Genomic DNA, 23,089 nt, shown 5'->3' on the forward strand with positions numbered 1-23,089 from the left:
ATGCCAACCCTAACACATCCAGACCGGACTGGCTTCATTTCTGGGAGGCATTAATTCTCAAACAATAGGAGGTTACTCAATACGCTGTTTTCGCCCTCTACCGATTCACCCGAAATAGTTTCATCCTTAGATGCTGAAAAAGGATTTGATCGTGTAGACTGGAGGTACCTATTTTATACTCTTGATAAATTTGGCCTGAGTCCAGGTTTTGTGGCATGGATAAAACTCCTCTACGCATCCCCTGTAGCCTCAGTCAACATCAATGGCATAAAGTCAGGTCTATTCTCATTGCACCGGGGCACCCGCCAGGGTTGTCCCCTGTCCCCATTATTGTTTGCCCTGGCAGTCGAACCATTGGCCATATGGCTTCAGAGTGAAAGAAGGTTTGAGGGTGTCTCACCCTAAGGCATATCCCATAAGCTTTCCTTTTATGCTGACGACCTCCTGTTATATTTCCAACCCTGCATCCAGTCTCCCTATAATCTTAAACATACTGGAGAAATTCGGCAAATACTTTATTGTTGTTATGAACGTAACCTTGGAAAGAGCGACTATATCCCTATTAACTCTGCGGCTGATTGTTTCCCTCAGGGCTTTTTCCCTTCCAGAAAGGCCACAGGCGGTCTCAAATATCTTGGTGTTGTGGTCACAAATTCATTTACGGAGCATGTCAATGTCATTAAAATGACAGTATGTACCTATTCCCATTAATAAATCCTTCTTTTCTAAGCTCGACCAGCTGATAGGCTCCTTCCTTTGGGGTAGCAAGCATGCAGGAATTACACAAACAGCCCTTCATCTTCCTAAATCCAAAGGTGAACTAGCTCTCCCGAATCTCCGCTATTACTACTTGGCTTGTAATATTAATAAGCTTCTCTTCTGGAACACATGTGAAACATCGGGCAAAAACCACATTGGGCTCAGCTTGAAACCTCTGTACGTTTTTCACTCTGGTCAGTGGTTTCTTTTCTCAACTCCTGATGTCAGTCAGACAGGTTAGCCCCAACCCAATTGTAACCAATACATTGATTTGGAACCAGTTTAGAAAAGTTTTTGGCCTGCACTCGCAATCAGGCCTAACGCCAATTCTCTGCAATTACAGATTCCTACCCTCCTGTTTTGATCCAACCTTTCAGACCTGGTTTGACAACAGCCTTTGGACTATTAACGACCTCTTTGTGGATGGCGTCTTCTCCTCATTTGCAGACTTGGCAGCAAAATATAGCCTACCCAACACTCATCTGTTTCGTTTTTTTCAGATCAGGCATTTTGCAAAATCTAGTTCACCCCAGTTCCACAATCGTCCTCCAGAGTCAGCGATGGATCGCTTCCTCGCTCTCAATTTTAAGCGAAAAGGGCTTTTAACAACAACAAACAATTACATCCACAATCCGTCACCTAACCGTTTGAACTCTCTAAGGGCTGCTTGGGACCAGGACCTCAGGATCTCTTTGTCTGACGAACAGTGGGAGCAAATATTGGGCTGTGTACATACCTCTTCTATATGTGCAAGACAGTGTAAAGTTTTTGACAGAGTCCATCTCACCAATTTCAGACTGGCCAAAATGTACCCCGACAGGACATACTTGTGTAATAGATACAGTCGCCTGCTGACTATAGCCATATGTTTCTGTTTTGCCCGCAGCTATCAGAGTTCTGGACTTCAATATTTGAAACAATCAGCAAAATGTCAGGCCGAACTATAAACTTTGAGCCACTTGTCGCCCTCTTCGGTATCTCCTCCACACATAACATGCCTAAATCCACACAATTTTTTTGCTCAAAGGCTTATTCTTCTCAAATGGACCCATTCTGCACCTCTGACTCATAACAAATGGATTCATGAAATATTGTGCTGTATCACACTTGAAAATATTAGGATCTCCTTACAAGGTTCTTTAGATACTTTTTACAAAATATGGCAACCCTTCCTATTGCAGAATCTGACAACTAGCTGAGCTCCCCCCCCCCCTTTTTTTATTTGTTGCTTTTCTTTTTATTAACATTGCTTTTTATTATGATTACTATTATTTTATTAATGCTTTCTCTATATCCATTTCATTATTAATATATCCCCCTCCCTTTTTTTTTGATATGTGTGTTTGTATGTTTGCTTAAGTATACACTCATTTGTCTGCACTCTTCACTTTAATTTCAAGTGCTAGAGGACAAAATGTATTTTAGTACATCACAAACCTGCTGATTTACTTTCATATGATGTTTTGAGTGCTTGTGAACATTCATCTGCCTTCTCTAAGCATGTGAAAGTGTGATTGTGTGGTGAGTGGGGAAATGGGGTGGGTGGGACTTCACAGGACTTCCTTGCCTTGTTATATTGCCCTTGTCACTTTGTAATATTTTTCAACTCTGTGCAAAAAAACAGACATTTGATTAAATGATCCACTATGTTCACCAGCTCGTCTCTAACTGCTGTCTGGTGCTGAGCAGGTAGTTTACAGAGGGCTTTTAGAGCTTTTTCTTTGAAAAAAAGCTGCAGATGTGTGTAAAACCAAAACGGTAAAGCTGCAGGCCCAAAAACCAAAACAAAAGCTTAAAAATGCCAAAATGCATATTGTAAAACTATTCCTAGAAGTTGAGGTCATTTCAAAGAAAATAAACTGCCTCTGTGTGTATTTAATCAAGCTGTGAGATCTGAACGCTCTTCCTCGCTGCCTGTATAGTGGTTGAGTATGAGAATTTTTTTCATGGCTTTTCACATGAGAAGAAACTTGTTCTCAGCCACCCGGAGACGAGAATACAAGATAAGAGATCAAACCTGACAAGGTGGGTTGTAGAAAACAAGAGTTCTCCTTTTAATTTCTACAGCCACAGCATACTGTTCATTTACAGTACAGACTCCCAATTTTAAATTTGATTTAGCACACATCACAGTTTAAAGTTTTCAAATGAAAAATACAATACAACTATGAAAAAAAGACATATGCACAAATTAAAACCTATAAAAAATATAAAAACAGTACTCTTAAATCTCATTTCGACAAGTACCATTTCAATAACAAAACATTTAATAATGCACAATAGAGCAGACAAATTCAACTGAACCATTAGTTTTTTAAATAGAAGGAAAAGACATTTTTTTTATCATGCAGAGTATGTAATATTAAATAACGAATCAAACAAAAATAATATATACTTCTCTATATATCTCTCTCTCTCTTTTAAATTTTCAAGTCAAAAGCACTCCCGTCCCTTATATAGGGAAAAAACGAGTTTAAAAACACCAGAGGACCCACAATGCTTTCATTAGCTGCCATTGTCGCATGGCCTTTTATCGAAATCATTACCTCAGCAACATCTTTTTGGCACAGAAAAAGACGTTCATAATGGCAGTAGCATTTTGCATTATAAAAGAGGGCGGAGCTATTAGCTCTTTTTCCATTATAAAATAAAAAAAGCAACAAAAGAAGAAAGGACATTCTGTGCACTGACATCAGTCAGGAGAGTGGCGTCTCCCCCCAGCAGGGTGTGAGGCAAGCAGTTGGAGCAGCTCAGTCCTACTGCAGCATGCTCTTGATAGTCTTGTTGGTTGATTCATCATTCAGATGCTTGGTTGTGTACCTGCAGGTGAGAAAATAAAACACATCCAGATCACATCTTCCTGCACACACAGAGTTGGAGTAAGTAGAGAGAATCTGTATTACAGATCATTTGCTTTAGTAACAGTACCTATACAACAATGCAAAAACACTGATATACAGTATTACTATAAAAATTCACATTATTCAATTGTTAATACTGATGCATAAATGTGGAAGCAGCATTTTACTGTTTTAGGTGGTAGAGCTGGAGCTAGTAGGTCTGCAACTAACAATTATTTTCATTATAGATTAATCTGCTGAATATTAATTATTTATTGATAAACAAGATTCTTTTTTTAATAAAATGCCCAAATTGTGAAAAATGGCCATAATAATGTCCTAAAGCAGAATGTGACTTCTTCAAATATCCTGTTTTGTCTGAGCAACAATCCAAAAGGTATTCAGTTTTATTTCATGTACTGCAAATAAAAGCCTAAAATCCTTACATCCCAGAAGCTGCAACCAACAAATATTTAGCATTTTCACTTTAAAAAAATGGCTAAAACAAGATAAATCTGATAGGGTCGTGAGATGATTAATAGGAGAGGAAAGAAGAAGAAAAACAACAAAAGTTCTGCTACGTACATTTTTGGATAATTTGACTTCTTTGGGCCTCTTTGGGTTATTTGAATAAAACCATTGGATGGGAAATCTTTGATGTAACTTCTAACAACTCAGACACATGAAAAGGAGCCCAAAATAGACACTGCTTTTTGAAACAAGCCAGAAAGGTTGGGAACCACTGGTTACATCTATAACTTTGCATTTTATAATCATATTTTTTTTAATGTAAAATCTTGATCTGAAAAGTAACAGGTAAATACTGTACAGAGTAAAAGCTACAATATTTCTCTTAAAAATGTAGTAGCGAAGTATAAAAGTAGCATAAAATGGTACCTCAAAATTATAATTGTTCAAGTACAGTACTCAATTTACTTTCCAACACTGCGTATCTACAATATTTTGTCATCTTCTGACAGATCAGAGATAAAACCTCTAAAAGAAAATCTGGCGACTTCTGCATGGGAGTGACTTTTTGCGACCGAGTAGCGCTGGCGTGCCTCGGGCCCCGACACAGAGAGAGAGATACAGATGTGAGGTCACCACAGAAATGGACCCGTCATCTGGAGCAGCTGTAAGCGTTAGGGGAGGCGGGTATAAATTTGGGAGACTGTAAGGGGGGACGAGGTGTCAGATGTAATCGGCCTTTCTGGAGAGGCCTTGACACCCGACCCTGATCTGGCAAAGAGGGCCCACAGCTGACAGAATCCGTGCTGGACTATGCAGAGAATGAGTCACTATGCTGAGGGGGGAGTGAAATCAACCAAGAGGTCTGTCAGCCTTCTCCTTTTCCAATGAAAGCCACAACTGTAGCTGCAATCACATTACATGCTGGGCTGTATGAGGAAAAACTCAATTTGGTTTCAACATGAGCTTACCTGAGAGCGTTGAGAAGGCCTTCTACGCTGTTCGGAGGCTGATCTTTGAGGACTTTGATGCAGCCTTTCATCTGTGGACAAGAAACACGCTGTTAGCTTTAAATAGCAAGCTGTGAAGTGGGATAGAGGAGCGAACATGGCCAGTGGTGGTACATTCACTCATGTACTGCACTAAAGTACAAATCTAAGGTACTTGTTCCTTACTTGAGTATTTCCATTTTATGCTACTTTATACTTCTACTCCACTACAAACATTCTACTGTATACTGCAAAAACATTTATCTGACAGATTTAGTTACTTTTCAGGTTAGTGAAAACTAAAGAATGATGAAATTATGGATTTGAGTTTTTCTGATAATCTGAAGGATAGTGTTCTTTTATGTCTGGAAAAAATGATCCTACTTCTTAAGCTACATAAACAATTTAAAAAACAACATTTGAATCAGCTGAAACAACTCAATGAAGCTGAAAACAGGGCTCTTTTTGGGACCTGAAAAGTTGAATTTTTAGAGATACAAGGTTCTCACAGGACAGTGACGCTACAAACATGTGATGATCTTATAGAATATGATGCATTGCTGTAGATTAAACTACCCAACAGTATATACAATAACCTTCAACCTCTACGGCAGTAAATATTACAAATATTCATCCAGAAATATAAATGTAAAACACTGAAAGGGAACATTTTGCTGCACAATGAGTACTTTTATCACATTTTGCTGAGAATACTTTTACTTAAATAAGGTTTTGAATGCAGGACTTTTCACAGCGTGGTATTAAAAGTGTTACACCACTGAACGTGACAGTACTCACGTCAATTTTAGATGACTTGGCGAAAGCTCCTACAGGATGGACGTAGTCGTACAGGATGATGACCCCGACCATCACCCGGAGGCAGAAGGACACCGTCTCCTCACTGGTGAACCGGCTGCGGTACTCCCTGAAAGGACACGAAGCGAGGATTAGACGCATGAACGGAAAGAACAACTGAAGCAGCTCGTAACAACACAGGAAGTCACTCACGGTGTTTCCAACATGACTTTACACACACTCGCCATCGTGCTTAAGCAGTCCGTCGTGTTTTCGATGGGCAGGTTCTTGTTCTGTATAAAAAAAATAAATAATCAAATTTAAAAAAAAAGACGTAAAAAGAAAGGAGAGGATGCTTTCACACATCTGTTCAAAGTGTTCACTGCTTTCTCACGTCAGTCTCACCTCCGATACAAACTTGGTTGTGCCGTCACTTAACGCTTTCAGCATGGGCGTGGCGTCGGCGTAGAACAGAGAGATCCGATTGGCCAGTTCATTGTTGACTTCATTCTCACCATCCGCCTGAAAACCATTACAAATAATGACATTTTATTGTGAAATTCTTTTCATTCTTCCATCTCTTCAGGTCAAAGGTCGGCTACTGTACATTACAGAGACCCTGGAGCTCATGAGGACTCTTGTATCCGTCTTACCCCAAATACACACACGCAAAACGTCATTAAACCTTCCCGTCCTGCCGAGCTGAAGGGATAGCGGCCGCCACAAAACTCTCTTTCCCTGGAAAACCAATATCCTTAATTCAATGGACAAAATAGCCTTTGTGAGAAGCATAAAGGACGAAAATGGCATTGATTTTATTCATGAGTTCATGTACTCGTTTCCTCTGCCCACTGTAGCTCTATATGTCTGTTATGAAACTGTAAAGCTCAAAGTGAAAGCAGGGTCCTTGAACGACCTTTACAGATATAGTTCACATGTTCAAAACATATAGAAACCGGGCTTCTCTCGTCTGGACCAAGCTCCAGATCTGGCCTGAACTGAAAATCAATCCGGACCAGTCCGTCTAACAACATTATGTGGGGATGTATTTTCTTCGGTTTGAGTGCTGCATGTGTTATTGATCCACATTCTTAATAGTGGTCAGTGTGTCCAGCATGTGATGCTAATGTTAGCAGCGAGATGTTGTTCACTAAGATTGCAAAGAAAAACGACAACAGGGAATTAAAAAGAGAAATCGACTTCTATGTAACTGTATGTGATACAGAGTGGCTGTGGCTGTTAATGCTAATGACATGGCTTTTATATTGCTGTGTGTTTCCTCGTTTGTTTTGTGTAAAAAGATTAAACCGATGCTGTTGTCGGAAAATATGTTCCACAAGGGTACGGGTAAGCAGTGTTTGTATGAGTAATGTGGTGGGTAACATACAACTCAATTTAAAGAGATAGACCGTGGAATAAGAGGCAACTGGATTCAAAACAAAAGAAATATTGTAACAACTGGAATGTATGTTTATGTATAAAATTGTTCAATAAACATAAAGTTGGAAAAAAAATGAAAAATAGAGTCCAGCGCTAAACCTGTGTGTTCATACCGCAGCTGCACGACAAAACAAACACCTGGATCAGTGTCTCTGATCCGACTTGTCACACCTTTTGTGGACAGGTTCAAGGCTCTGGATACAGGCAAACTGTCACTTCTCCCACCAAGTCAAGCCACCATGCTGTTTCACTGAATGGGTCTAGTTTTATTTGATTGATTTCCGTTCTGGGTTTAAAATACATAATAAGCTAATTTCATCTGGAAATATTAAAGGTTTTGTTTGGGGCCACGCTTGTGGTTGTCATGCAGCTCCAATACACTGCAAATAAAAGGAATTTAATTAAATAAAATCACAACTGAGAAATACAGATATAAAAACACAGAGCCCTGCTGCTCCTCCTGGTTTCCCAGCTGACTAACGCACATCCTGCTGCTTTATAGTTTCAGACTAAACGAGACGTTGAAAACACCTGGCGGGTAACAAAGAACAAGGTGTCTAAAGCAGCCTGTTCTGAATGTGTCTGCATATTTTAAATAACATTGTTTCCTGCCTGTTTTTGTTTTTTTAATGAGAACACTGACAGAATAGGAATAATCTCCCAAAAAATGTCAAACCTATTCATGTTTTAACAAATGATGACATATGAGCTCAAAGACTTTGTTACCGCGGGGACAGATGTTTCATCTCAGATGTCTGAATGATTCAGTTGTCTGAGCGGTGACTAAAACGCGGCGGCTGCTGCTGCTGCTGCTGCTGCTGTGTGAGAGGACGGCCGGCTGAGCATCTTTCAGCAGTGGCAGGTCCTAATGACAACTTGTCGGGGCCCATTTGCCTAATGGCACATTCTGGTTTGGAGAATAAAAACCTCCTGTCAGACGGTTAAAACTAAGAGCAGTTCATTCTGCATTACACTGAAATCTCACCATGTCCTGCATTAAAGTATCTTTTAAATGTCCTTGAAGCTGCTGAATAAAGATGTATATCTGGTGGAAGCTGTTGTCTGCGATCAATACAGGAAACATCAAACACTATCATAATAGCATTGAGTGGCTGTTTCAGTTTTATGGCACTTAAGGGATACTTTACCGATTGTTGTATCATTACAATGTGGTCAGTTCAGGCAAACGAACAATGCCAAACCTCCCTCCTTTCTGGTGCCCAGATCATCCATCTCACTTTTGCCGACAAATGAGCGAGGAGCTCTGGGCGCCGACAACAAGGAGGGAAGCCAAACACCGTTCAGCTGCATGGTTGAAAATCGGTAACGTTTCCCTTTAAACCACAAATAATAGATTAACTTTAGGTACACTTGCAGACTTCTCAGACTTTAAGGTCACTTATTTGGTCCACCTGAAAAGAAAAAAACAAACAAAAAAAACAACTATCATTGTTGCCTTTTAGATCAGACCTTGTAGAGCTGAACATGAAGTCAAATGGACTAGCTCATCATAACTCGACTTGATTGGACAGTTTTGGCGATGCCATCCTGCATCATCAGCGCTACATGTATCCATGTAAAGGAATTCACATTCTCAATTCAAATGCATGATTCTGAATAACTGACCACTGTTGAGGGCTTTCATTGTAGCAGACAATGGTGAAAAATGTGATCAATGATCAGTGTTTTGCAAAGCCCAAGATGACATCCTCAAATATTTTGTTTTGTCCACAACTTAAAGATATTTCAGTTCATTTTACTCAACTGAGTAATAGAAAATATTCATATTTAAGGCCTGGAATCAGAGATTCTTTAAAATGATAAATCGATTATCAAAATAGTTGGCAAATAATTTAATAGTTGACAACTAATTCATATTTGCAGCTCTAACAGACTCCACATTGACCTGGAGTTAGGCATTTCATCTCTAGAGGGTTTGGGCCATGCTACTGATTTGGGATCAGTTTCTGCCGCCACGCACTGCTGCCCGACACTTTGTGCTTCAAACTCCCTGAAACTCCCTGTGGGGCCTCCGACTTCATGTTGCGAGACGCTTCCTGCCACACTCTCTGACTCCTGGGGACTCTAACAGTCTGCAAACTTTGTCCATCACTCCTGCAGTCTGAACTGAGCTAAAATTATAAATGAAAAATGATGGCTCTATTCCTCATCAGGTCTGAGTATACACAAATCACTATAATCCCAACGATGACACATTTTTGTATTTGATCAGGGCCAGCGCCATGGAAATACTGAAGGAATACAAAATGTCAGACTCAGAGATCTCTGCTCAAATCTATTGATAGACGACATAAAAGCTCCCCTTTGTTTGCAATGGTACATCAGTCTCTTTGTGGGATCATCACTGCGAGCAACACCTTTTCTAACAAGTAGTTAAGTGATCCTTTCTTAATATAAAAACCATTGATTATGGCCGCCCAGAGGGGAGAGGGACATAATGTGCTCACCGGTACGTTGTTGAGCCGCATTCGGCTCAGGGTTCTCCTATAATAGCTGAAGTCATTCTGAATGGCAGGATTTGTCATCTGCAAAAACCAAACAGAAATGGATTTTAATAAAGAGACAGTTGGGGAAGAGTTTCTCTACATGTCTGTAGGTGGCACCGCCTGCAGCAGAACATTCAGTTCTGGATCAAACGCGCCGTTGTCATGACACAATGTTTTAGCCAACAAGGCAGAAACGTAGCTTTGGGGGAAATTACATGAAAAGAACACTGATACAATTACAGTTGTATTTGCTGAACTGGATTTTAATCCTCTGACACTCATCCCCCTTTTACATCCACATCCCCTCTCATCCTGTCAGGAATAATTTGGTTATTTTGCGGTTACAGTCGGGCTGTGCATCAGTATAGATTGTGACAAGAGGGTCAACAATTATAAAGCTGACAAAAGTATACAAGGTCTTAGTAAGGAGAGAACAGTGGACAAAGGTAGGCCCACAGTCTGATATTATACAAACTTACAGCCTCAGATAAAAGCCACAGGAGTCGTTTAACTTCTTTGATTCCTACAAAAAATATAAATCATCTGATTTCGACGTGAAGCCGAACTGACCCCTGAAACAGAAGCCAGCCAACCAGAGAGCTTCTTTCAAACGTCACCAGCAGTAAGAGCTCATCATGTGGTTAATTATCCTCATTCCTGTATGAGCCTGTCACAGTCAAAGCTGCACTGGCAGCATGCTAATCCCGCTACAATAGACTGGTACTCAGTCTGTGTCCACTGTGTGCACCAGGAGAGACAGGCTGCTTCGCCAGGGAGGGGCTGCACGCCACACAGACACTTTAACTAGGTCAGAAGCCCATGTATGGGTGTGAAAGATTGATGAATAGGCCTGGCATGCCACCTTGCACCCCCTACCTTCATGTTTTTATCTTGCCAGCCGGGGTAGTGGGCACTAATTGGGATGTCGCAGCAAATCACCTGGGGGTGTCGACGTGTGCGTTTTTTTATTTATTTATTTTAAGTTTTTGTATCTAAGGAGCGAGGGTGTAGGGGAACCAGTTCACCCACAGTCAAACCAGATGAGTGCTCACACAATTATGTTTTTGACAATGGGTATTCGACCGACAGACGCTTGATTCCTGGTGTTTTCTGGGCTGCATACAACCAATTTGTGTCTTAATTCAAGTTCTTGAAGTTCCCCTCCCTCCATCATTTCTAAAAACCTGCTACAGAACTCGACTCAGGACAACAACAATTTCCAGACCTCTCTCCCCGCTATAACCCTTATCAGACATTTCACGGACATGAACTGTATTATAAACAGCAGAGCCGTATTAGGATTCTAATTAAATGCTAATCACGCAATTCCAGTTTAAAATTGCAGAGCTAAAAATCAATTTGAGAGCATCAGCAGCTTGTAGGGCTACACAGTCTGGTTTGTATCACAGGAGAAAAGTGCAGAATGAATAACATCTTAAAAAGGTGAGTTTGGGGTTCAACAAGCAGAAACTGATATGTTGGAGAAAGAGACGGACGTACTTTAAGCTCATCAAAGCGCAGCGTGAAGTGCAGGATCTCTGCGAACTGCTTGGCCAGCGCCTGCTCCCGCTCCAGGTGCTGAGTGGGGTCGTTGTAACTCTCGCTGGTCAGAGCTCCCAGCAGGCTGTGCAGCGCCGCCTCTGTGAATAAATAAGAGATATCACTTTTAGAGGTGCAGCGCTGTCAGAGGGGCGGCCACAAAAACATCAGCTTTTTTGTGGAAGATATACTGTATGTGGTCTGAGCTTTTATTCATTCTGTAAGGACCCGGATGAACCTTGAGACTCTGGTTGATGTGTGAAAGTCTTCCAGGTCATCAGTGAGTGCTGCTGAATAAGGTTTCATATTCAGTTTTTTGTCATTCAAGCACCCAGTTAACAGCTGAAGTATCAGATCTACATGCAAAGGTCATAAGTCGAAGGCAATATTGTATATAGCATAAAGAAGTGATGAATATTCAGATATAAAACAGTTAGTCAATAAATCAATTGACAATTATAGGGCTGCAACTTTTCATTGGTGATTCATCTGCAGATTATTTTCTCAATTGCTTATTTCTTTAGTCGAATGTAGTATGAAATGTGATGTCTTCACATGTCTTGTTTTGTCCAAACAGTCAAAAAAAAAAAAGAGATATTTAATTTACTATCAGAAAAAGAGAGGCGACTACTTGTTGCCATTGTATGGATAACGTGATAATCTGTTCACTGGAAAAAAATAATCAACAGATTAAATCGACAATAAAAAGTGATTAGTTGCAGCCCAAACGCATAATTAGGTATAAAATGCACCTGTCAATACTGTCGTCAGTGTGTCGGACAGTTAATCTACACAAGCCAGAACAGAAGTCGTCTCACCAAAATGCTAAGATCCTAAAGACTAAAACTGGTGCTAATCCAGCTCTGCTCTGTATTCATATAGAGGTAAAGTCAAGGTTTTTAATAACACCTAAAATCCCAAATGTGCCATAAATGTGCACACAGTTTGTGCTTCATAATGACACCCTCTTTGCATAGACCCTCGATTCAGATAAGGAGAAACTCCCTCAGGAAGATCAACAGAGGACAGAACCTTCTACATGTGCAATGGATAAGGCCAAAGAACAGCTCCTAAAGTGGATCATAACACAGTTGGATATGTGAACAGTGCACTATGTCAGCAGGCTGAAGCATCCTGATTAGGACAGAGACAGATAATGAGGCAGTGGTGGTGCCCAAACTGCCCAGGGCCAGTATGGGAGGAGGAGGGGGGGGACCAAGATGCAGATGAGACATGGGACTAATTATCTCATTGGCATGAAATGGGGGGGACGGGATTTCATTCAAGCAGGATTACACATTGTTTTGACGGTAGGTAAATACAAAGCCCGTGCTATGCCTTGACTTAGCATACCCACAGACCGATAATTAAGCATGCATGAGGAACACCGGCAGGGAAATGAGGAACGATTAAGTGAAATGTAGTGAACTACTTGCACACAAGTAATATTATTAAACAGTGTCTTGTTCAAACACACAGCACACAAAATAGAAAATCTTTGAAGCCCAGAGGGAAGTTTTATTTATAGATGCAGACAGTGTTCAGAATTCAGTCTAGACGCTAAAGAGAGGCTTCAATAATGACATAACCCAGACGAGCTTGACATCTGATGCAATAAGGCTGCGTGGAACCACATCAGTGCTTTGGCTAGATTTATTGGAAGTCTACTTTACAATTCTTGTTGATTACACATGACAATGAGCATGTCAACATAACGTAGGAAAGAGCAGATTCAGACAGTGGACTACTTAAGATAACTCTAAGGGGACTTTTAGGAGACGGACAGAGCGCTGGCAGTGCAGTGCAGTAAATTGAGCACGTTTGCCATTCAGTAATGACTCCCATCTGCTTGGTACAGCGTTTGCAGCGAAGCGGCTGATTAAAAATGGCCTTAGTAGTGCAGTTTTTTTAACCCCCACCTACGACCAAGTCAAAACAGAAGTTAAGATGGAGCTGCTTTCAGGCCTTTAGAAATGAGCCACTCTAGTATGTCGGGAAGTCGGGGACGGGCGGTGCGGGGGGAGATGTCTGATCTCATCAGATCACGGCAGAGCAGGCAAGCAGAATGCGGGCATGTAGGCGCAATACTCGCCGAGAGGGGAGGGTCAGAGGATGGCGGGACTTTAGTCTGGTCAACAATGTCTGATGGACCAGACTGACACTAAATCAGATTTCAACAGTAAAAACCTGTAATCTTGAAAATCAGTCTTAGGTCTGTAGTCATCAATGTTAAATCTAAGTCAAATGTGTGTCAATGCAGGAATTAGTTGTTTAAGCAGGAGAAATCAGCCCCTTTATTTCATATGCAAAGGAAATTAATTGACCAAGCTATACAGAATCAAACTATTAATAAAAGTTAACAATTTAAGGCAATTACCAGGCAAAAATTCACAGTCACATTTACAGGTTCCAGCTTCTCAATGTGACAATTGTGTAGCTATTCTGTTTTATAGTGCTGTAAAATTAATACTGAGGGGTTTTTGAATGTTTTTACTAACAAAACAAGTAATATGAGGATAACATCTTTGGTTTTGTAGCTAGAAAATGTATATTGTTCTGTCAGCAATGTAAAATGTATTGTGAATCAACGTAATAACTTGTAGTTGGAGCAGGAGAAATCTGTCCCTTCAATTCCAGTGCAAAGCTAATTGCATAATATTCCCTCCATAATATCTATCATCCTTGGTAGTGGTGCTCTGCAGATCCACCAGCCTGTAGAAAAGGTTTCTCAGCTTCACGCATATCAGGCAGGACAGCCGACTGCGGAGGCCATCACTGCTCCTGAAGTCTAAAGGCGAGGCAGTGAAATAGAGCAGCAGCCGAGGCTGGGAGATGGCCTACTTCGTTACATAACAGCCATCACCAGGCTTCTGCCGCCCACTGCTCCCATTGACTACCTTCTCCACCGCCACTGGGATTACAGGGTTGAGGGCGTCAAGGCATGGCGGGCTCCACTCCCCCTCCCCCCCCCCCAAGCCTCAGGGTCGTAAGAAGATCAGGGAGCAGTAAGCCTACTCCCCCCTTCCCCCCTGTATCCATGCTAATTAAACAACCTATAGCCCCATCCTACACAGAGGTCAGTGCACAGTGCAACGCAAGCAGCATGTTGAGAAATGCATGGCTGTGGGGGTTTTCAAAGCTTGTTTATTTAAGGCTGGAGTGCATGTGTGTGTGTGTGTGTCTCGTTGCATGTCTGTTAACTTTTGCAGCTCAGCAGTCGATATTGCAGATGCACATGCAAACAATTAAGGTCATGTATGGAGGATGTGTCTACGGCGGCACTGAAAGACCTTTTACATGAAGGACGTCTGCTTTCGTCCTTCATGGCATCATGTCTGGCACTTGCTTAAAATGATAAACTGCATTAAAACTGTTGACAGCACAAATTGTTGCACGTTAGGATTTTTCAGTCACACATAACAGTGCTTGTGTTTGAGCAAAATCTCACAGGACACCTAAGTTTGTTCCACTTGAAACCATGAGTGTGATTCTGAGAACCACTCGTGTACATTTTCCTGGCCTACATAATGAAGGCAAGGCAGCTTTATTTGTATAGCACATTTCAGCAACAGGGCAATTCAAACTGCTTTACATAAAAAGATTAAAATACAAGAATAAAAGTTACAGTGCAGTATAAGAAATTAAACATTAAAGAGCAGTTAAAAACAGTTAAAAAATATAAACGCAGATAAAATACGAGATTTTATGGTGCTAGTATGGGACAATGTATAAGGGTGCTGACACACAGGGCCGATTATCGGCCGTCGGACCGTCTGGCGAGGTCGGTGACTCGAGTCTGTTCGGTGTGTTCCGTGCCGTCGTCCGTCCAAGGAGCCGTCGGCCTTCGTTTTGGACGACCCGACATGCTCAGTCGGCGACAGGGCAGTCGGGACTCACCCGGAAATGGCGAGCGGATGAGTCTCTCAAAATCTGACAAAAATCTTTTTTAAAAAATCTTTTTTTTGTCGATCTGAAATGAAGACAGATTCAGCAACTGCACGGCCTATTTCTCGCTTAAAATGTTTTCAGAAACACGTTTCAGTGAACTATTTTAGTACAATATGAGATCGTATTCTGAACAAGCCGCCATGACAGTCTGGCTGTGAGTTTCCGGAGAAAAAAGAACCACGTGGCGCGTTCATCCAATCAGCTGCCGGTTTTCATTTTCTGGGAAACAATCGGACTGTTAATGGAAACAATACAGAACAGCGCTGCCTGCTGCTATGGAAACGTATTACGTTTTGCGCACGCGCAGAGCGTATGCTGAAGTCGCCGTCTCTTCAGTGTGTTCTGAGGCACTTTTTGGACCTCGGGGACCCGACTGATCAGTCCGACTGCCTTTTCTGCCGACGGTCGGCCGTTGGTGTGTAAGCACCTTAAGCTGTTAGCCTGACAAGACAGACTCTGAAACTCCGAACACATCTTCCTTTTTTAAGGTGGACTTCAGTGCCGTTCTTTGTTCTTTTCTCAAAGAAAAGCTTAACTCCAAGTCTTCCAGAAGACCGCTGTTCCCAGCAGCAGCAGCCATAAGCCCGCCTACTGACTCTATACACGATGTGATTGGCCTGACCAGAGTTTGGTTTTTCCAGCTCGCAAGCCAACGGAGAGACCCCCCTGGCTGCAAATTAAAATTAGCTGCCGCTAGGGTGCCGGTAGATTTCTAGGCTAATAAGCCGTTGCTCTATAAACGTAATCCACAATCCTGCAATCCTTGCCGTTCCCAGAACGGGCCGGTCCCACCGGTCTTACTTTTTAATTTCTCTTTATATGCTTATATAGATTTTCATACAGTTTCAACAATGCAACTTCAGTATAAGAAATGAACACTTATTTAAAGAAAGGCAACATCAAAAAGAAAGGTCTTCAGCCTTAATTTAAAAGAACCAAGATTTTTCTTTCTAAAAGAAGGAGTTTGTTCCAGATATGTGGAGCATAAAAACTGAATGCTACTTCCCCTTGTTTAGTTCGGACTCTGGGGACAGCAAGCAGACCTGTCCCAGAAGACCTGAGAGGTCTGGGTGGTTTATAATGTAGCAGCAGATCAGAAATGTATTTTGGACCTAAACCAATTACCGATTTATAAACCAGCATGAAGGGTCATGTAGACAAAGAGCAGACAGATACGTACCTAATCTCTGGGAGAACTGATAAAACTTCTTCAGTTTCCCCACCAGGGGAACCACAGCCGCCCACGCCTGCTCCTGTAACACATCATCGTTTGGATTCTGGATTGCCTGGAAATACAAACACCAAAAAAAAATCATCTTACAAAATCATAAATCTTACAGAAGGTACACGTTTGCAAAGGTAAATACAATTTAAGGCACCCATAACTGTGTGTAGTGACCCTTTTCTAGGGGAATTCCACCGATTTTACACATCCAAGTCTCTTTACAGGTCTTGGGAAGTACTACTGCATAGTACTGATAGTTTTTTTTTTTACTTTTGTTTTAAACAAAAAAAATAATAAATATTATTTATAGAGGGCAATAGGGCCAAAAGGACTCGTCAGATCCAGTTACAGGTAAAACCTATACTCATGAACTCTAAATAAAGTCCTCCTATGAACCTTTTCTGCACAGCAGGTGTAGCCTACCTCTCTGATCTCTTGCCCCGCTCCTTTGTACGCCTGTAGCTCGTCCAGGACCGCCTTAGCGTCCTTCAGCACCACGTCCACCTGCTCCCACACCTCTCGCTCTGCATCTGTGGGCTGGGCATCTGCAAAGGACAACAACAATGTGATTGGTACCCAATCCATATTCACACTGGGCTCAACATGAGTAAAAGGCAGCTCTAGGAAGTATATCATATCCTCTCTGATACGATAGAAAGTCTAATATGCAACTTTCTATTATGCAAATGAAAAGTTCGCTAAAATAATCTCATCTTTCCAGCGCTTCCCGATAAATTTGGACACCACCCACTTTCCTGGCTGAGAGGAGGAAAATGGAGCAAGATAGGAGAAGACAAATGAAAAAGGGTTATGCACTCTTTCTGTAACAGCTCCAGGTGTAGAGACGGTTCAGTTTCAGAGTTTTGTTTGCTTGTTTTTGGTTTGAGAGAAGTGGCAATAAAGAATGGCAACACTATGAACCTTTTCCACCACCTGAAGCAAGAACACCTTGCCAAGTGTGATGACTGTAAACTTCTGCTCCCCTGCAGAAGAAATGCCTAAAACACAGCTCCTATCAGCAGCTACAGTAAAGTTTTTTTTTTTTTTTCCCACCATATGGTATTTTTTATTTTATTTTGCATCGTAATTTATTTTGTAATTAGTCATTTAAAAATCATAATTTAAATATTTGGTGAGAGTCTCCCTGACGTCTGATTTTGCTGCGTAACGGCATTCTGAAAATGCAGATACAATGCTGAGAATGCAGTTAATTTAGAGAAAACTTTACAACGCAAGTCTTGCATAAAAGGTATTTGTTGGAGATATAATCACAATGCTCTTTTAATACAAAAAATTCCTAGAAACAGTGTGAGCTATATGAGGCATCGTTTTCTCTAAAGGTATGACTGAGTCTCTGGCTTTGCCAAGTGTGAGAATACTACAGCACAGGATCAAGCCGTGTTGAGGGGCCTTAGGCTACGCAGCAGCTGAACTTCAGTGCTTTATATCTGAGGAAGGCTCTGCTGCAACTCTGCCCTGATTGATATTCTGCACACATTCCAGCATGGAAGAGTCAGGTTGGTGAAAAGTGCAGAAGCTCTAGTGGTAGATTTAATTCTTCTGCCGCTGGGAAGAACATTGTGTAAAAGATAAGTGGGGGTGAAAAGACTTTCAGAGTTTCAGAGTTGATAATGTTATGGTAAGATATTCATGTGATCGATATCAGAAGGAGAGAGGGGTGGGGGAGGGCAATTACTTAAAAAAGAAACTCACTTTCAAAATCGAGGAAAAAATTGGGCTCCTGTTCCAGATCTGTGCAAGTCAAAACTTTCAGTAGGTTCCCCATGTTACGATACCTGTTGAGGAAAAGAGAGAAAAATCAGTAGATGGAGCAGTAAAGTGAGCAGGTGGTGAAACACTACTGTATCCATGACACCTCACTCCTGCTCCGCTTTACTGCTCTGGTGCCCCAGATGTGCCCACTGTTCATAGGCACCAGCGCTCCCCTTGGACCCCCCTCCCATGTGTGTTTCCTGTGCCCAGGCTGTTGCCAAACCAGATGTCAAACCAAAAAGTCTCCAAAAATAATCCCGTTTACGTTTTTTTCTGCTTCATTAACTTTTTTCCCCAGCAATCGTGAGCATTTACAGGCAGCTGTATGCAAAGTAATCCATTTTGCGAGCCACCACAGGGAAATCACATATAATCTCATCGACACATGAAGTAGTTGTTTGCTGCACATGACAGGACACATCCAATTAAACTTTGGAGGAAGGAAGTTGTCATGCAGAAACATAAAGAGGACCCATTTATAAAGTCTGTTTGCATGTGAATTTCACCTTTTAGGATTTGGGATTCACTCACAGAATTAGGAAATGCAATGCAGTGTGTTCGTCAAAGGAGCTGAAACATATCGTCAATATTTAACATGCCTTTGTAACGTAAGCACATGTGGTGCAGTGACTTATATTTACTGCAAGAGCACAGTGCGTCTGTACTGTAGTCGGTATAATATAATAGAAATATGCATTCCATGAGTCACGTTGGACAACTTTTATGCAGGCAGTTCTTAGTTTTTTGCATCACGGGGCAAACCCGTCATAATAACCTTTGAGCGTACTATAATTCACGTGGTCTGAAAGAAAACTAGACTCTTGGCTCTGTTGTCAGGCTTTATAAAAATCTAGTTGTGGCAGGAGACTTTGGCCAATCACAGGTCATTTCAGAGAGAGGGCATTCCTATTGGCTGTTCTAAAAATGTAGATGCGTGTGCACGTCCCTTCAGATGGTAAAAGCGTGATTCAATGGTGAGAAATCCTGCAGAAAAACATGCTATTCCAACATTGGCAACAACTGTGTACACTGCAAAGCAACCCAAAAAGAGGAAGACAGACTTCTCAAAAAGAGTAACAATTAATGCAATAAAAACGTGTCAATATGGCGACGCGTTTCAGAGATGGGGAGAAAATGTTGCTAATAGTTTGGCCTTCTGCTAACCGTTGCCAAAGGCTCACAGCTGCAACTAATTCAAATTCATGTGTATGTAGCTAGCTAGAGCCTCGAATCACGGTATGCATTTTCAAATTCTGGCGGGGTTTCTTTTTTGCCTTCTCCAGTAAAACTGTTATTTGCAGCCTTAACTAAATAATTATCACTTATTCAATGGACATATATAATAATTGTTGATTATGTTTTTGTCTAAACTAAGCATTTCCAAGCCCAAAGCAATGTCTTCAATTGTTTTGTCAGACAAACCAAAAAGATATAAAATTTACAATTATATAAAACAGAGAAAAGGCATCAAATCCTCACACTGGAGAGAATTTCTGTTTAACAAGAAATCGTTGCAGCAACAGATAGTAGAGTGTGCAATGTGAAGATATGATCCTGCACCAAAACAGAGCCTGAACCACATTGCACTCTAACAACACTGTGCAGTCCTGCAGACTTTCACCCAGAAATTACTAACCAACCAACAAAACACTGCTACACACCACCTGCTGCCAAACTTTCACACTTTTATGTGAACTTTTTAAACTAGATTTCATTACTATTCAGCATAGTCTAGCATTGCCAGACCTATCTCCACAGCACTCACCACACACATTCTGGTTAGGAGAAAAAAAAACGCTCTGGATCCTTTGCATTTCTTTAAACCAATCAAACAAGAGACTGTGGCCCTGCAAAATAGTCTTGCAAAGGAACTTGTTTTGGTGGAACATTTGCATGAAAACGGCACATACAATATTAAATGAAGTTAACCATTCACACACTACAGTAAAGGGAGCTATATGAATCAGCTAGATACATGGTTAAATGTAATTTGCTCTTACCAGTGTATCGCCGTGTGTATTTTGTCCACAGCAAATGCCCGCCAATCGGTCCCAAAACATCCCAGTTAGGTAGTAAATGCTGTAAACGTATTCTTTGTAAATCTTTACAATCATTCCCCGAAAGAACCAAGCAGGCCTGCCTTGTTGCACGATCCAAACCTCTTCAAAACTTGCAATTTTCAGCGTGTAGCTTGCTAGCTCGAAGATTGTTGACGTTTCCCGAAGAGAACGGAGGTAGACCGCAGCAACACACATCACAGGAAGATCCGGCGGCGCCGGCAATTATCCTGGAAATGAATGGTCGTCGATCCAGACTAGTTCAGCATGATATTTACTTACAGTGGCCCAACAACTGTGCCATATCCATAGAAATTAAATTTTACTTTCTATGCTATTTATTTATTTGGCTATATCACTGTAGTTTTTACTTTGCCATGTTGTTGTAAATGAGACTTCAGGTGACTTGCAGGTTAAAGAAGAGGATGACTGAGGAAGAGAAGAAGAATAGTGTGTCTGAGCTTTGGCAGTCATACTGTGACTTTACTATGACATCCATACCTTCCCTGCTGAGGCATACATATGACTGTATACCTTTACTCAACGTACACCTCAGCTGTGATATGTGCAATGAGAGGTGACAGTCTTGCACAGCTCTCTGCTCCTCTCCACTCTTAGAAGCGCCAATCATTCACAGAAGCAAAGGTCAACAGACATATGACGAGTCAGAGATCTGTGGCAGTTTGTACAGAGAAACAGCGGCAGGCTCCATCAACGCAGACAGATTTAACCCTTGGTGACAGAGCGGAGACAGACAGGATGTACTCCGAGAGGGCGGAAGGAGGATTGATGCAGAATAATGACAAAAGGTAAACTTCGGCAGGCAGATGTCATCTAAAATGAGTGACATGTAAAGAGCCAAAGTGACTGAGTGAGGGGCCAGTGGTGACAGGGTAAATCATGCCAACACAGGTAATGCTGGGAGACAGGGAGGTGTTGCGACATAGCAAAGTACACACTCAGCAATCACGAGCAGAGGGTTAGATGGAGTGGTTTTAAAATGCATTAGATACACTATCGGGGGGGGGGGGGTGACATGTCTTGCATCTTGAAAACCTAGCAGGGGGTCATGTCCTTACTCGAACACACACATTAGAGTAATGCAGTTTCTACACAACTGATGAGTTTGAGTACACAAAGATTTTAGAAAAATGACCTTCCTTAAAAACCAGGTACTTGATCGTCACGGTCTATTAATAGATGTTAAAGGAGCAAACAATGCTAACTCAGGTTCACTCTGTCTCTCAACACACTGACTAAAACATACTTCTCACTAGAGCTGAAACAATGAATTGAACGACAAAAGATTAATCTGCAACTTTTGATTATCAATTAATCGTTTAAATCATTGTCTAAGCAAATAATTCTCTGGCTTCGCTTTCTTAAATCTGAATATTTGCCTTCAATGACAGTAAAGTTATTATCTTCAGGTTTTGGACTTTGGTTGTTCAGACAAAACAAGACATTTGAAGACTTGGACTCTGGGGAATTGTGAAGGACATTTCACAGACCAAATTAATTGAAAAAGGCATTAGCAGATTCATTGATAATGTTAATAAATGTAAAAAAAAAATTGTGGTGAGCATTTTACTTTTGTTTTTCATTTTCAACCAATGCAATTTACTCCAATTTAGCCCGCAAAACCTTGCAACCAGGACTCTTTTTAAAACTCTGTATCAGGGTTGGAAATTAGGACCAGCCACCAGCTGGTAAAATATGCAAGCTGCTGCTAGATTTGCTTCACTCACCAACCAAAAAAAAACCAATGGTAATCTATTGAGTGGCTGGTAGATTTTAGAATCCACCAGCCACAGTGGCAAGTGGAGAAAAAAAAAAGTTAATTTCTAACCCTGCTCTGTACATCATTTTTTTTGTTTTGTTTTATTTACTTTGAAAGCCGCCCTTTCTGACTGTTAGTCACTCAGTCGACCCAGTGACCACCTGCAAAGACCCACCTGCCTTGTCCTGCCTCGTCTTACCCTCCACTAATGTGACCTGAATGTCCGACTGTGCCAGCCTTGGCACCTTACTGGCTGTCAGAAAGCAGCACCTGATCCAGCCTCAGAAGGGATGAGAGCTGTCACTGACCTCACCCTGCTGGATGATGTGGGCACTGCCCATTATCGCCGGGCCTCTTCTGGTCCTCTACTGCCACCTTTCCGCCGCTCACAGACTGAGGACGAGCGACTGACTGGCTGGCTGGCAGAGCTGCCAGGGCTTTGCAGTTCTTCAGTGCTGGCACTGGCAGCCTTGTAGGCCCAGCGCTGCTCCCTTATGCCATTTAAAATGAGGTTGTTTTAAGGACGGGGATTTGCGTGGCTGCATTTCAAAGTCCACCAGAGAATCTTCAAGAGTACCAGAAAAAGAGCTGATTACATTTTTACATTTTAAATCTACTCTTCCACTCAGATTTCAGGCTGAGAATCATTATATAAAACACAAACGTATAAACCAGCAATCATTTTGCAGCTTATATGGACTTCTTATGACAACGCTCCCTTTAAAGATAACTTCAAAACAACGTGAGTAACTGGTTGCTTAGTGATAGCGTAGTAAGAGAGAAGGGAGAGTATGAAGTGCTGGCTAAGAGAACACAGATACTGTATTAAAGAGAGACCGAGATTGAGGAATTGAAGCCACCCCCTCCCTCAGTGGCTGTAGTAGTACCCAGTAGTGCTGGCATGTCCAGGACACCACAGAGAGCCCGACGACAGCCTTGTTGTTGTTTTGAACCCCCCACTGAGCCATC

At 41.5% G+C, this 23,089-nt stretch overlaps 1 protein-coding gene across 2 annotated transcripts in view; it reads right to left on the reverse strand.

Annotated features, from left to right (window-relative positions):
- Window positions 1-2,789: 2,789 nt before the first annotated feature.
- fam49bb (family with sequence similarity 49 member Bb) overlaps window positions 2,790-23,089 on the reverse strand; it is a 37,213-nt gene continuing 16,913 nt past the window's right edge. Inside the window, exons 3-12 of one of the 2 annotated variants that reach the window (XM_078280610.1) lie at window positions 18,224-18,306; window positions 16,934-17,055; window positions 16,466-16,571; window positions 11,299-11,438; window positions 9,760-9,837; window positions 6,257-6,373; window positions 6,065-6,144; window positions 5,855-5,981; window positions 5,039-5,109; window positions 2,790-3,579 (exon numbers count right to left, since the gene is read on the reverse strand). In XM_078280610.1, the coding sequence (XP_078136736.1) occupies window positions 3,516-3,579; window positions 5,039-5,109; window positions 5,855-5,981; window positions 6,065-6,144; window positions 6,257-6,373; window positions 9,760-9,837; window positions 11,299-11,438; window positions 16,466-16,571; window positions 16,934-17,055; window positions 18,224-18,296 (978 nt within the window). In that variant the 5' untranslated portion in view covers window positions 18,297-18,306 and the 3' untranslated portion in view covers window positions 2,790-3,515. The remainder of the gene's footprint in view (window positions 3,580-5,038; window positions 5,110-5,854; window positions 5,982-6,064; window positions 6,145-6,256; window positions 6,374-9,759; window positions 9,838-11,298; window positions 11,439-16,465; window positions 16,572-16,933; window positions 17,056-18,223; window positions 18,307-23,089) is intronic. The other variant, XM_078280611.1, reaches the window with a different exon arrangement.

Source organism: Sander vitreus, chromosome 22, assembly GCF_031162955.1.
Source record: "Sander vitreus isolate 19-12246 chromosome 22, sanVit1, whole genome shotgun sequence".
NCBI classification, from domain to species: Eukaryota; Metazoa; Chordata; class Actinopteri; order Perciformes; family Percidae; genus Sander; species Sander vitreus.